Raw genomic sequence first — 12,836 nt, forward strand, 5'->3', positions numbered from 1 at the left:
GGTGATGTCGGTGGTGAGGATATGGTGGTGGGGAAAGGTAGTGATCTACAGTAAAAAGAACATAGAGCCAGTAAGCAAGAGTTCTAGAATCTAGTTCTCTACCCCTCCACCACTATCATTGACTACTATATGACCTTGGGCAAGACAGTCTTTTTGGCCCTAGATGCTCCAATTGCAAATATGAAATACCATTTCGTTCTCTATCTAACCCGAAGCCAGATTCTCAATGTCTCTGTATGTTTCACAACTATGCACTTTAAAGGGCTTGTTATATAGGCACATCCAAAATGGTGACTCGGACACCAACCTTCTTACTTTATTCAAGCCATGGCTCCTTAATGATTTACCAGGTAATTAGACCTTTCTGCACCATCAGAGCACTGTCAGCTGGCCTCACAGCTTGGAGCAGGCAGTCGTAAAGCAGAAACCTGATACTTACGTGTCCTTTTAACTGTTCAGTATTGGCAGGGAAGACTTGATGAGAAGCCACATCTGCCCCTTCTAGCAGAATTTACCTCCCACAAGGGTTTCAGTAAGTGACAATTTACCACAGTTCATCTCCAGACATTAACTATAGTTGTTTACAAAGGAGCATCATTCTGATTGGTTGGAGCCTAGATGCCCAGTTGTTTGCTAAATATTTTGAATACTGTGTGCATCTGTATTCATCCAGGACATCGCCACAATAATCAGGGTGCTTACTGTTGAACCCTCTTGGTAGAATTAAGCTCTGTCAGAGAGGAACCTGTTATGTGGTTCTCATTCTTAGAGCCCAGTGTCTCTCACACAGGATCGTGCCCATAGTAGTTGTTTAGTAAACATTTGTAGAATCAGTAAATGAGGCTGAACACCTTTATACCTTCACTAGGAGATCCTGGTCACTCACAGGGAACACATCACTCATCTATTTTAAAAGAATGCTTTTGCAAACAAAAGAAATGGAACAGCCTGGCCAATGTGGCTCGGGGGTTGAACATCAAGAGGTCACTGGTTCGATATGATTCCCAGTCAGGGCATATGCCGAGCTTACAGGCTCTATGCCCAGTAGGAGGCATTTAGGAGGCAGCTGATCAGTGATTCTCTCTCATCCTTGATGTTTCTATCTCTCTCTCTCTCCCTCTCCCTTCCTCTCTGAAATCAACAAAAATACATTTAAGAACAAAGAAATGGAACAGACTTCTCACACAAGGAAAGAAGTCGTAGGTGGGAGTCAATAAAAAGGTAACAGTCCCAAGTGAAGGAGGCCCAGGAAAAACTTTAAAGTAACACAACTCTAAGTAAAGGATGGTGGGTAAAAAGGAATTTACCTCGCTGCTCATCTTGGCAACCTGCAGGGAGTGCAGAAGCCTAGAGTCCGTAGTTCCCATGGCTTTGCCTTTGCTTTTTTCATATTCTTCTTTGTATTTAATCTTGAGAGAAAGAAGAAAGTCTACCGTGAGGGAGAGAGAAACTTTGCCATATCAGAGGTTCTGGTTTTAACAAGTGCAAGGGGAATAATTCTGCAAAAACACCTCCCAGTCTTTCGCACCCAGAAGATTAAAAGATTGTGATGTTTGCCACGTTAACAGTCATTATTTTTTTCTGCAGGACCACTGACATTTTATGGAAACCATTTCTTATGCATTTCTGAGTTAATGAGAGAAAAACCTACATTGCTAGCAAGCTCTCCGGAGGCTTTGGCGGCCAGCAGAGACATGGCGTCCAGCTTCATTTCAAATCCTTTCCCCTTGGACTTTTCCCAGCCTTCTTTGTACTTAATCTGACAAACAAAGACACAGGTGAATTAAGAGTCCCTATACATATTCCTGCCAAAAGTTGAAGAAAAAAACAAATAGCGAAGGTGGCATCTTCATCTGTCCACAAACAAGAATCTTGGTGTTATTATCAAAAGGATCATAGCAATTATTACGACAGTTCATTGATTCCTTAACTGCAGAGCCATGCAGGGCAACGGTAATGGGTAGGACAAAGAGAAGACCCATATGTTCATCCTAGGTCTGGTGTTTCCTGATCATGTGACCTTGGGTAAATTACCTTTTTATGCCTTAGTTTATCATTTGCAAAAAGAATACCCTATTATCTGTCTCAGGATTGATGTGAGAATAAATTGGATGTAGTATATGAAAACAGATCCTAAGCTGGTAAAGTGCAACATAGATCTAAGGTGTTGATATTGGTGTTGCCATGGTAACAGCGCCTATTGTTTTCTGGTCCTTTCCTATGTGTCTTCTACTCATCAACTCTAAGTCTTTGCATTGGGCTTGTGAGGCTGAGACATTAAAACCTCATGTAGGGACATGGGTTGAAAGTGGCAATGCCAACATCTGACCTGGGTCTATCTGATACCAAAGCCCATGCCGCTATGTCCCTACAATAAATACCTCCTGGGGGTATGACAGTTTAATAACTCCATTGCTTCTCCCAGTGCCCAGCACAGAATACACATCAACAAATATTAGTTCCTTTTCCTTTTCTTCTTTTGCCCCACAAATCCTCTCTAGAATGAGAAGCCTAATCACAGCCCATTTGGAACTCCAGGGAGAATCTGGTAATTAACATCGATCTTTAACTTAAAGTTTCTCCACACAGCAAAGCTCCAGCATGAAGTCACCCAGATGATGATGATGATGATGATGATGATGGCATGTGCGTGTTCATGCACATATTGCACACATGCTCATATTGTGAGAATAAAATTGCTAAGATTAATTTACCCCCAGTGAACTACCACGGGCCATGAGACAGCAAGATTCAAAATTATAACATGGTGGGTGCCATGAATGACCCCATCTCATGAGAAGAATAATCATGGCTCGTTGGGACTGGTATCATCATGCTCACTGTGCACATAACCTCCACCACACTCTCCCCATGCTGCCTGCTTACCTCGCTAAAGAGCTCGGCGTTGGATTTGGCCTTCGCCAGTTGAGGTACATCCTGGGGCAATGTGTAATTCAACTTGTTTTTCTCATAGTCAGCACGGTAATTCACCTATTGGGTTTCAAGTAAACGCACAGGGTAAATGCAAGGTGTTTGGATGGGCAGAAGAACACTCTCTTTTCTACTTTCCCTTTAGACTCATAGCTGAGAAGGAGTTTCTGGAAAAGGCACTTGACCAGGAAGCCTACAATTCTGTGAATGTTTTAAATGAACAGATTGAAGATGCCCAGTGAAAAGTAAAACAACTCAGAGGCACTCAGAGTCATGAGCTTGCAAAGGCTTTCCCTGTGGCCACCTCAGCAGCTCTCCTTTGAAGAACTTGTGAGGGGATGGAGCTTAGTTTATTATCTCACTGCCGTGCAGAACTTCTTGCAATATGCATGGTGGATACTCAAAGAGTAATTATCAAATGTCTGCCCACATTGAAGAAAAGCAATCTTAAATCTCCAAGAAAGAGCCACCCAGACATTATGTGATTCCCAGTGGAAGAATACAGCATCATCTGAGACGCAGTCTTACCCAAAATTAAACCTGAACCTAATCGAGTCTATAGACCCAACCACTATTTCATAGGACAAGTGGAGGCTGGAGGAACATGTGAAAGCCGCAGTGGGATGCAGTTGGCAAATCTCAGACTGTGGGAAATGGTACAGGATAAACAATCCAGTCTCTTCAACAGACAACTTGCGAGAAAAGAAGACATTTTTTTAAAAACTTAAAAGATGAAAAGTCTTAAAGACATATCAACCAATCACAAAATGTGGACCTTATTTGACTCTAATTCAAACAAACTATAAAAAAGTATAACCTTATAAGACAACTGGAATGTTGAATACTAATTAACATTAGTTATATTAAGAATTATTAATTTTTGGGTGTGATATATAAAAATGCATAAATATGTTTTAATTTTTTCATCTTTTAAAGATTCATGCTAAAATATTTATAGAGTAAATAATATGATACATGAGATATTTTTCAAAATAACATGGGCGGGGAAGGGAGTGGATGGGCATAACGATAAAGCAAGACTGGCCATGAGGTGATGGTGAAGCTGGGTGATGGGCCATGGGGATTCTTTACACTATTCTTTTTACTTCTGAATGTATTTGAATTTTTCAAGGGGGGGTCATTTCATAGCTGTAATAAGACAAATGTCACCATTCATGAAAGTCACATCCTTGGGAGCCCGATATCCAAAGGCCACCCGGCAATCACAAGTCACCCACATCCGGCTGGGCATGCCGGGTCACTTACATGACTCAGTTGCTGGGCGTTGATTTTGGCTTGAACAATCTGAGGGGTGTTGGTCACAGAGCTGTACTTCAACTTGTCGATGCTTTGCCTGTAGTTGACCTGGGCACAAAGAGGCACAGGAAGATGTCACTCGCACTCGTCTCTAAGACCTGCTTAGCCCCGTCTGCCTAAGCCCAACCGAGCTGTGATTCTCAAATGACTAGAAAGAGAACCAAAGATTCCAACTGGAGACAACAAACAATCCGAGCCCACCTGAGCCTTTCCAGGTACAGACTCCACGTTGGCCCTTAGTCAGCTGGGCTCTGGCTTTGATCACCCACCCCACTCATAGTCATCATGCCTCTGTTGTTTTTTTGTTTGTTAATCCTCACCCGAGGATACTTTTCCATTGATTTTTAGAGAAAGTGGAAGGGACGGGGAGACAGAGAGAGAGAAATATCCACGTGAGAGAGACACATCGATTGATTGCCTCCCCCACATGCCCCAACCAGGGCCAGGAATTGAGCCTGTAACCAAGATACTTGCCCTTGACCAGAATTGAACCTGTGACCTTCAGTCTGCAGGCTGACACTCTATCCACTGAGCAAAACTGGCTAGGGTATGCCTCTGTTTTATTGCCTAAAGCCCAGGAACCCACCCAACACCCGACACACTGTTACAGCTTCTTCAGGCCTAAATTCAAGAAGAAAAGTTTTTGCACTTTCTGAGTTTGGGACATGGGGTATGGAGGGAAAACTAGGAAATATAAACTCATTTCAATGTCACCTATTAATGAGATTAGAGTACAGTGGCTTCCTGATGCATTAATTCAGAGGGAAAAATTATCATCTCATAATGAAGTATCTAATAGAATTCAGAATTATGCACGATAAAAGGTCACAAAAACTATATTTATAGAATGGCATATTCCTTCCTGATAACTCTGCATTGAGTACATGGCAGAGCACAGTTGCTTTCCTCTGCAGGACATAACTGACAGTCTCCGTGATTAACCACATCTTCGCCACCTCACAGATACCTGGCCATTGCTTCAGCTTTCTCTCTGAAGGGGCTCTTTGCTGAGCATAGTCTCATTGTAATGCTGTTAGTGTTTATAAAACCCATCTGAAGGGAACCCTCTAATCAAGGGCTGTGCTTGTTTAATTTCATAGCTATCTGAGCACCTTTACAACTACCAGACAGAAAGAGAGGCCACAGATGTTCTTGTAACGGATCCCCCAAACTTCCTGAACACCAACGCCCCTACATTAGGGTGTAAACTCAAAATCACAGGGAGCCAAGAAAGGAGGAGGAAGGTGATGACAGAGAGCAGCTACCACTCAGTCCCACCCAAGCACTGCCATGCAGGAACCAGGGCCACAGGTCCCTGAGTTTTCCAACTTAAAAAAAAAGAATATATAAATTTGTACTCTCTTACATAAATTTCTATATATTGGTCCAATTTTTTTTAAAACACTCTGTGGCCAAATACAACATCTCAGCAGCCTGGATGTGGCTCGTGGGCTCCAGTTTTTAACTTACCTCTGCTTATTTCTAATCCAGTCTAATTCCATTATTTCCCTAGGTGAGCTGGCTATATTTCAGGTGCTTGGTTTGAGTCAGCCTTATACAGATGAATGTCATAGCAAGTCATGTTATAACGGGAGTACACGTTGTAGGAATCTACCTTGGTTTGCTTGTGCTATTACCCATGATTTCTATAATTCAACTGTAAGAGCACAGACTCGAATTTTAATGAAATGCTCTCGATCCTCACATTCCCCAGGTAATGTATGCAGCCAAAAACAAAAAGAAGTCGTTTTGGTAGTCAAGTTTAACCTTGGGTTTCATTAAGGTGAAGTGAGCAAGTCAACCCAACCAAGTTTCCTCAGAAAAAGAGAAGCAAAGTTTAAGTCCTTTATATTTCTCTACCGTCCATCCCTTGCTTTATTACATGTTAGAAAGCCCCTTTCATCCATTAAACTACCATTAGCCAATGATTATCTTCCATTGTCCTGCAAACTGTGTCAGACACTAGAGATACCAACCACAGCCAACACTGCTCCTACTCTGAGCAAAAGACAGAGTGACATAAAGACCTACCTACCTATAGCAAAACCCAAGTCAACTACTGATCCCAAAGGAATGTGCAGGAAAGTAGCACTGACCATTTACTAAATATATGTTGAATTATTTGTTAAGTTATTGACTGATTTATGATAACCTTTGCTGACAAGTAACTGTGATACCAACTCAATTCTAAACCACCTTAAGTACTTTTTAAGATAGGACATGACTTTTGTCTTTTTTCTTCGTACTTTTCTGTATTTTCTAAATTTTCTGTAATAAAGATATAGTAACCTCTTATAAGTAAAAAACAATAAATTTAATTACTTATGCATATTTTATTTTGTGCCAGCCAAATTATAAACAAAATCACTGATTTAATAATTGAGTTATATATTATTCCACACATATATTTCCCAAGTGCTTCTCAGAAAAAAATTGAGTTACCATTACCACTTTCTCACAACTTACAGCCACTTTATCTTATTTCCTCCAGTCCTTAAACATAGCACACTCCTAAACTTTAAAAAAAAAAAAAGGTCATCATTGCTAAGAACAATTACTGAATGTGCCCAGCAGTGGACACAGTCCGCCAAATTCCAACAGGAGAAATTCAACCTCAGGTTATTTTCAAGACAAAACTAGAGTTGTCCTCACCTTATATTGAAAAGCTAAAAGTTCCCTTAGCCCTGGCCAGGTAGCTCAGTTGGTTAGCACATCATTCTGATATGCCAACGTTGTGGGTTTGATCAGGGCACAAATGTATGTCTGTCTGTTTCTCTCTCTCTCTCTCTCTCTCTCTCTCTCTCTCTCTCTCTCTCTCCTTCCCCTCTCTCTCTCTCAAATAAATAAAATAAAATAAGAACTAAGAGTTTCCAAACATGCATAAATGGACTTCCTAGTGAAAAGAGTGTCCCTTTCTCAATCCCTTCTTCCATTTCCTATGTATCTTGTTTCTTTCCATCTTGCTGCCTAAGAATCACTCCACAGGAAAGAAGCGACAAGAAAGAGCAGAGAGGGCTATTGGAAGAGGACTTACATCTTTCAAAGGAACCAGCTTCATGACTGTTTGATAGGAAGGAGTGAGAGTGGCTGGGTAGTTGTAGTCGACAACATCGTGTTTATAATCCTCTTTGTAGGCAATCTGAAACACAAAGAAAAGAACAAGAAAAGAGAAATTAGCCTCTACTTTTTTTTGTTTACCTTGTTTGAATGTCATAGGAAGTATTTTAAAAGGTAACCAGAGGGGGAAATAAAAAAGTAACCAGAAACAAAATTAATTCAGTTTCATCACCTCCAAGGAAAATTAAGTTATGCTCACGCTTTTGCCTTCAATTAATTTGAATTCTTCCTCTTAATTAATCCAAAATTCATTAACTTCCATCTGTAGCACGTTTATTTTATCTTATTAAATATGGAGCCCCTTGTAATTTTTGTTAATAAGAAGTATTTGCACATAAATATATAATGGAAGAGCTTCTTCCAGAAAATAAATGAAAAGTCAAGAGTCTTCAGAGTGCTTTCAATTTTTTTTTCCCTAAAGATCAAATTTGACATTCTTAAGCAGAGGACATTTGACATTTCTATGTTTTAATAATGAAATTGGTAAGATTTACAACTTGGCATTTGCAAACCTATGAACTGATTGACAAAGCCAAAGACAGATTAATAGATTTCAGGCTATGATGAAACAGGGACCTGATCTACTTTGAAGACCATGCCTTCAATGAACAGAAGGTCTCCAATGAACATCATGATGGAATAAATGAATGAACCAATCAACCAAGCACCCAACCAACCAACAAATTTCATAGCAGGAATTTCAAATAAAAATTATGCTCATCCATTTCTCTTTATCTCTTGGAAATTGAAAGTTTTTCTCACACTGGATCAATTACAATGGATCTGACTACTCTTCAAACCAAAGAAAGCTGAGATAAGTAAATTGAAGCTATTGATAAATGTCAAGGATTTTTACCTGGTTGTATCGGTTCATGTTTAGGAACTCTTATGGGTCAGCCTTTACACAACAGAAAACTGATTTTTCAAAAGGGAGGCTGAAAAGAATTGGCTGAATTCCTTATGCCCCACCTCTTTCCACTCCAACTGATCCCCAGGATCGCCAGGCCCCTCACACAAGGACTCACGTTGCTCGCCAGACTTCCAACTTTCATCGCATGGAGAGTCCGTCTGTCCATACCAACTCCTTCATAGTGGCCTCTCATGTGGTTCTGGTAGTTTTCTTTATATTTATTCTACAGGGGACCACAAAACTTTCAACAAAAGCATTCTCTTCCCAACGTGTTCAAAATTAACTACTCCTCTTAATGGACTAAATTGAAAATATAAATGATTAAAGACAACCCATTTAAGTAGTCAGTGTTTCACTGAATAACAAGACATACCTTTTAAAAAAATAATCAACTGAAGTTTCAAGCAAGGACAAGAAGTTAGAAAGGGGCAAGCACACAACAGGCAAAAAAACATAAAATCTGATGGGCACAGACAGCACAAAACATACCTGACTTTTAAAAAATATTTTCAAAAAATATTTTCAATTGTGTATATACCAGATCTTTTTCAATGTGCAAACCTACTGTGAGAGCAGGAGCTCTCCAATGGGCAAGCCCTGACTGTGTGTGAAGCCCCATGCTGGGGGATAGTACAATCACTGTAGGCGACTACCTCCATTTCTAAATAGATGAAGAATAAAACTTGAGCTCTGCCAAATTCTATGAACATTTCATCACAAATTGGTCACTACTACAACCAGGTGAAATAATATTGTGTCCCAAATGCAGCTTACCAAATAATGAGAACCAAAATGGGATGATAAGAAGCCATAAACAGGAAAATTTGGGTAGCATCTAATGAAGCCACATTAACATGACCTGCCCTGGGAGGCCATTGAGTTATTAGGCACTGAGAGTATTTAAACAGAATAAGGTTACTATATATCAAGACAGGATTCTACTTATCTCAGTTGATCTCACTCTATGAGGACAGGAATTATCATCATCCCCATTTTACAATGGGCAAAGTGGCTGGAGAGCTTAAACAATTTGCCCAAAGTTGGCCACTTGGCTAATTGTGAAACCATGTCTGTCAGCTCCAAAGCTGGTGCTCTTCCCCACTAATTTATGAAAAATAAATTCCTCACTGAGCTTTACAAAGTCCTGAGTGACTTTAAAATCTACGAGGATGCACAACTAAACAGAAGTAAAGTCACATAATCTGGTGTAGATTATGTTCCCCAGGATACAACTCCAGACCTTCTCTGAGAATTTCCAAATTTGCAAATGCCACTCCGGCATATAGCTGCTTATCTGTAATCGGGGGAAATAACATCTGGCTCCCCAGGTGACTGCAGGTCAAAAGAGAGCAGGTATTAACACCTTGCTGACCTGTTAGGAGATAACTCGTGTCTGTATTTACATTAAGTGATTTTAAGCTTTCAGAGTTTTAAAATGACTTAAATTAATGTAAATGCAGACACGAGTTATCTCCTGACCAGTCAGCCAGGTGTTAAGTTAAGAAGCACAAATTTGCATTGGGAGAGGATGTTGCATGCTCTGCTCACCAGCATTCGCCTCTAGGTACCGGATAGTGCCATACAGGAAGGATGCGAGAGGACAGGCAGGCACTGCCCTGAGCACTCAAGGTCAAGTGTGCATCGGGAGGTGTAAAAGAATTTAACACTACATCGACCAGTCCCAGCAATCTTAATCAGACCTGTTAGGTATCTGTGCTTAAAAGGCCATGCTTTTCCAAGACACATAAATACATTCACATAGACTGTCTCTTAGGAGACCCAGAAATGCTTAGGCATTAAAAACTCACATCACTGGTGAATTTTGAGATCTTGCTCACGTTCCTGAATTGAGGTGTTTCACAGTAGTTGATACTGTGACCTTTACTACTTTCGTGATCCTTCTTATACTCCACCTTAGAAACCAAAACACCACTTGCAGAATAGAACCAAACCCGAAGTCACTCTTGAATATGTCCCAGGACTTTACCAGGATATTTTTAGAAAACTTTCAGCCCAAGATTTAAAAATACCAGGCCCAGCATACTCTTAAGTTAATAGTACAGATTTTCCTTTCAATGAATAAATAAGTGACAATCAATTTGGTTCTAAACATTAAAAATATACAATCTCTTTCAAGAATAAATACTATAAGATTTCATACCACTTAAAAATGGCAGAACTGGTTTTAGGAATCAAGACAGTGGTTACTACTGGGGACACGTGTCTGCGGGGATAGACAGAGAGGGGGGTGTCTGGATTTTGGTTATGTTCTGTTTTTTGATCTGGGCACTAGTTATGCAGATGTGTCCACTAGTGAGAATCCTTCCTGTTACACTTGATATATGCACTTCTTTGTGTGCATGCATCAATAAAATATGACCTAAAAAGTTACTTTTCAAAGGCATAGAATAAATACGACCATAGATGCACAGAGTGTCTTCTCACTTTAAATGGGTTGGCTAGCTGAGCTCCCCTGGGTAGCTGGGTGTCAAATGTGAGGCTACAGTTATTTAATAGACTCCAGGTCACCGGAGGAAGAGCTGAGGGTGACTGCCGCTAATAGAGGCATGGCTGGTTTATCTCACTTGATAAACATAAGGGCAAAAAGAAACCGAAGGCAACCTTGCGACCTCTTACCAAAGGCAATACAGTTTGTTATTCTATTTTATTAAACACTAGAGCAGTGAGGGCGAACCTATGACACGCGCGTCAGAGGTAACACACGAACTCATTCTTTTGGTTGATTTTTCTTTGTTAAATGGCATTTAAATATATAAAATAAATATCAAAAATATAAATCTTTGTTTTACTATGGTTGCAAATATCAAAAAATTTCTATATGTGACACAGCACCAGAGTTAAGTTAGGGTTTTTCAAAATGCTGACACGCCGAGCTCAAAAGGTTCGCCATCACTGCACTAGAGGCTCGGTGCATGAAATTCGTGCACTCAGGAGGGTTCCTCAGCTTGGCCTGTGCCCTTTCGCAGTCCAGGAGCCCTTGGGGGATGTCCGACTGATGGCTTAGGCCTGCTGGCAGTCAGACATCCTTAAGGCTGCTGCGGAAGTGGGAGAGGCTCCCGCCACCGCCACTGTGCTCACCAGCCGTGAGCCCAGCTTCTGGCTGAGTGGCGCTCCCCCATGGGAGCACACTGACCACCAAGGGCAGCTCCTGTGTTGAGTATCTGCCCCCTGGTGGTCAGTGTGCGTCATAGCGGTCGTTCTGCCGTTTGGTTGATTTGCATATTAGCCTTTTATTATATAGGATAGGGTGGCAATACGCCTTCTAAGGTATGCAAGATGCTCACAATAGGATATAAAATAAAGATGTACAGCTAAATTCTAATTCTGAAACTGTATGTTCTTACATTCATGTACTTGTTTATAAAACATTCACATAGAAAAAGGTCAAAATGGTAACTGTTGTTCCTGGATGGCAGGACTATGCTGTCAGCCTTCTAGTTCCAGTTCTGTCCCTGAAAGTCTCTTTGAACCAGAACGAGACACTTTACTTTTCCAGGCCTGTGACAAAGGAAGGGCCTGCAGGCTGTAAAGGTCCCACCCAGATCTAATGCCCTGTGACCAGGCGTGGCTCAGTGGTTGAGCATTGACCTATGAACCAGGAGGTCATGCTTCACTTCTCGGTCAGGGTACATGCCCAAGTTGCAGATACCAATTAGTGATTATCTCTCATCATTGATGTTTCTCTTTCTTTCTCTCCCTCTCCCTTCCTCTCTGAGATCAATAAAATATTTTAAAAAGAAAAAAAAAAGAGCAAGGTTCAGCAAACATTCACATAGCATTCTTCCCTTTTATGACCTGTTGCCAACTCAAATGCCTTTAAGGTCCAGATAGGTAATGCAAATGAGACTCTGGGGCTTGAAAAGGACATGGACAACTAGAGGGGAGATTTCCTTGCCGAAGAGTCCTAACAGTTCTAAATATCTTAATCACTGGGTAGGACCAACAAAACATACCCTCTGGCAGCCAGTTCAGCCTCTAAGATAAAGGTGACTCATGTAGTACCCACAATTTTCTTGGGAATTTGACTACAATGATGAGAGAATTGGGAGAGGTTCAAGTTCAAGCCACTTCCTGTCTGTTGATTCCCACTCTATAAGGATGACGCATATTTCTAAAGGTTAGCTCACCTGATATTCTGGCAACTAGAAATCTATTGCCTGGAAGCTCTGAATAGCTCAGCCCTGTAAGAATTCAGGGAGAAGCTTTCGAGCCATCAGAAGTTAAATTTGTTCTTTAATGAATTGGTTTTGTTCTGGGCTCGCCTGTGAATTGCTTTCACTGCACATTTGCTCTTTGGGAACTGGGAGCCCAGGTGTAGTGCATGTGGCTTTACATGGAATTTGCCCTTTCACTGCCTTTATGGGGGTTAAAGGAAGTGACAGCAAGCAGTAGCGACTGTCCCCCATACACACCTCGCTCACAAGCTTGTTCACGCTCTGAGCCCGCTTCAGAACCAGGTTGTCCTGGGCCGGGAGGGAGTGGTAATGAGCAGCACCTTTCATCCTGTTGAAGTCCTGCCTGTATTTTATCTGAAAGACAC

The 12,836-nt window shown here is 41.0% G+C and overlaps 1 protein-coding gene across 1 annotated transcript in view; it reads right to left on the reverse strand.

The window, feature by feature from the left end:
• Positions 1 to 12,836, reverse strand: part of NRAP (nebulin related anchoring protein) — a 63,601-nt gene that overhangs the window by 38,457 nt on the left and 12,308 nt on the right. Inside the window, 8 exon segments of the mRNA XM_006088141.3 lie at positions 1,308 to 1,409; positions 1,652 to 1,759; positions 2,887 to 2,991; positions 4,198 to 4,296; positions 7,283 to 7,387; positions 8,391 to 8,498; positions 10,084 to 10,188; positions 12,709 to 12,825. Coding sequence (XP_006088203.1) covers positions 1,308 to 1,409; positions 1,652 to 1,759; positions 2,887 to 2,991; positions 4,198 to 4,296; positions 7,283 to 7,387; positions 8,391 to 8,498; positions 10,084 to 10,188; positions 12,709 to 12,825 — 849 coding nt within the window.

The sequence above is a fragment of the Myotis lucifugus genome, unplaced genomic scaffold (genome assembly GCF_000147115.1).
Source record: "Myotis lucifugus unplaced genomic scaffold, Myoluc2.0 scaffold_44, whole genome shotgun sequence".
In the NCBI taxonomy this organism is placed as follows: domain Eukaryota; kingdom Metazoa; phylum Chordata; class Mammalia; order Chiroptera; family Vespertilionidae; genus Myotis; species Myotis lucifugus.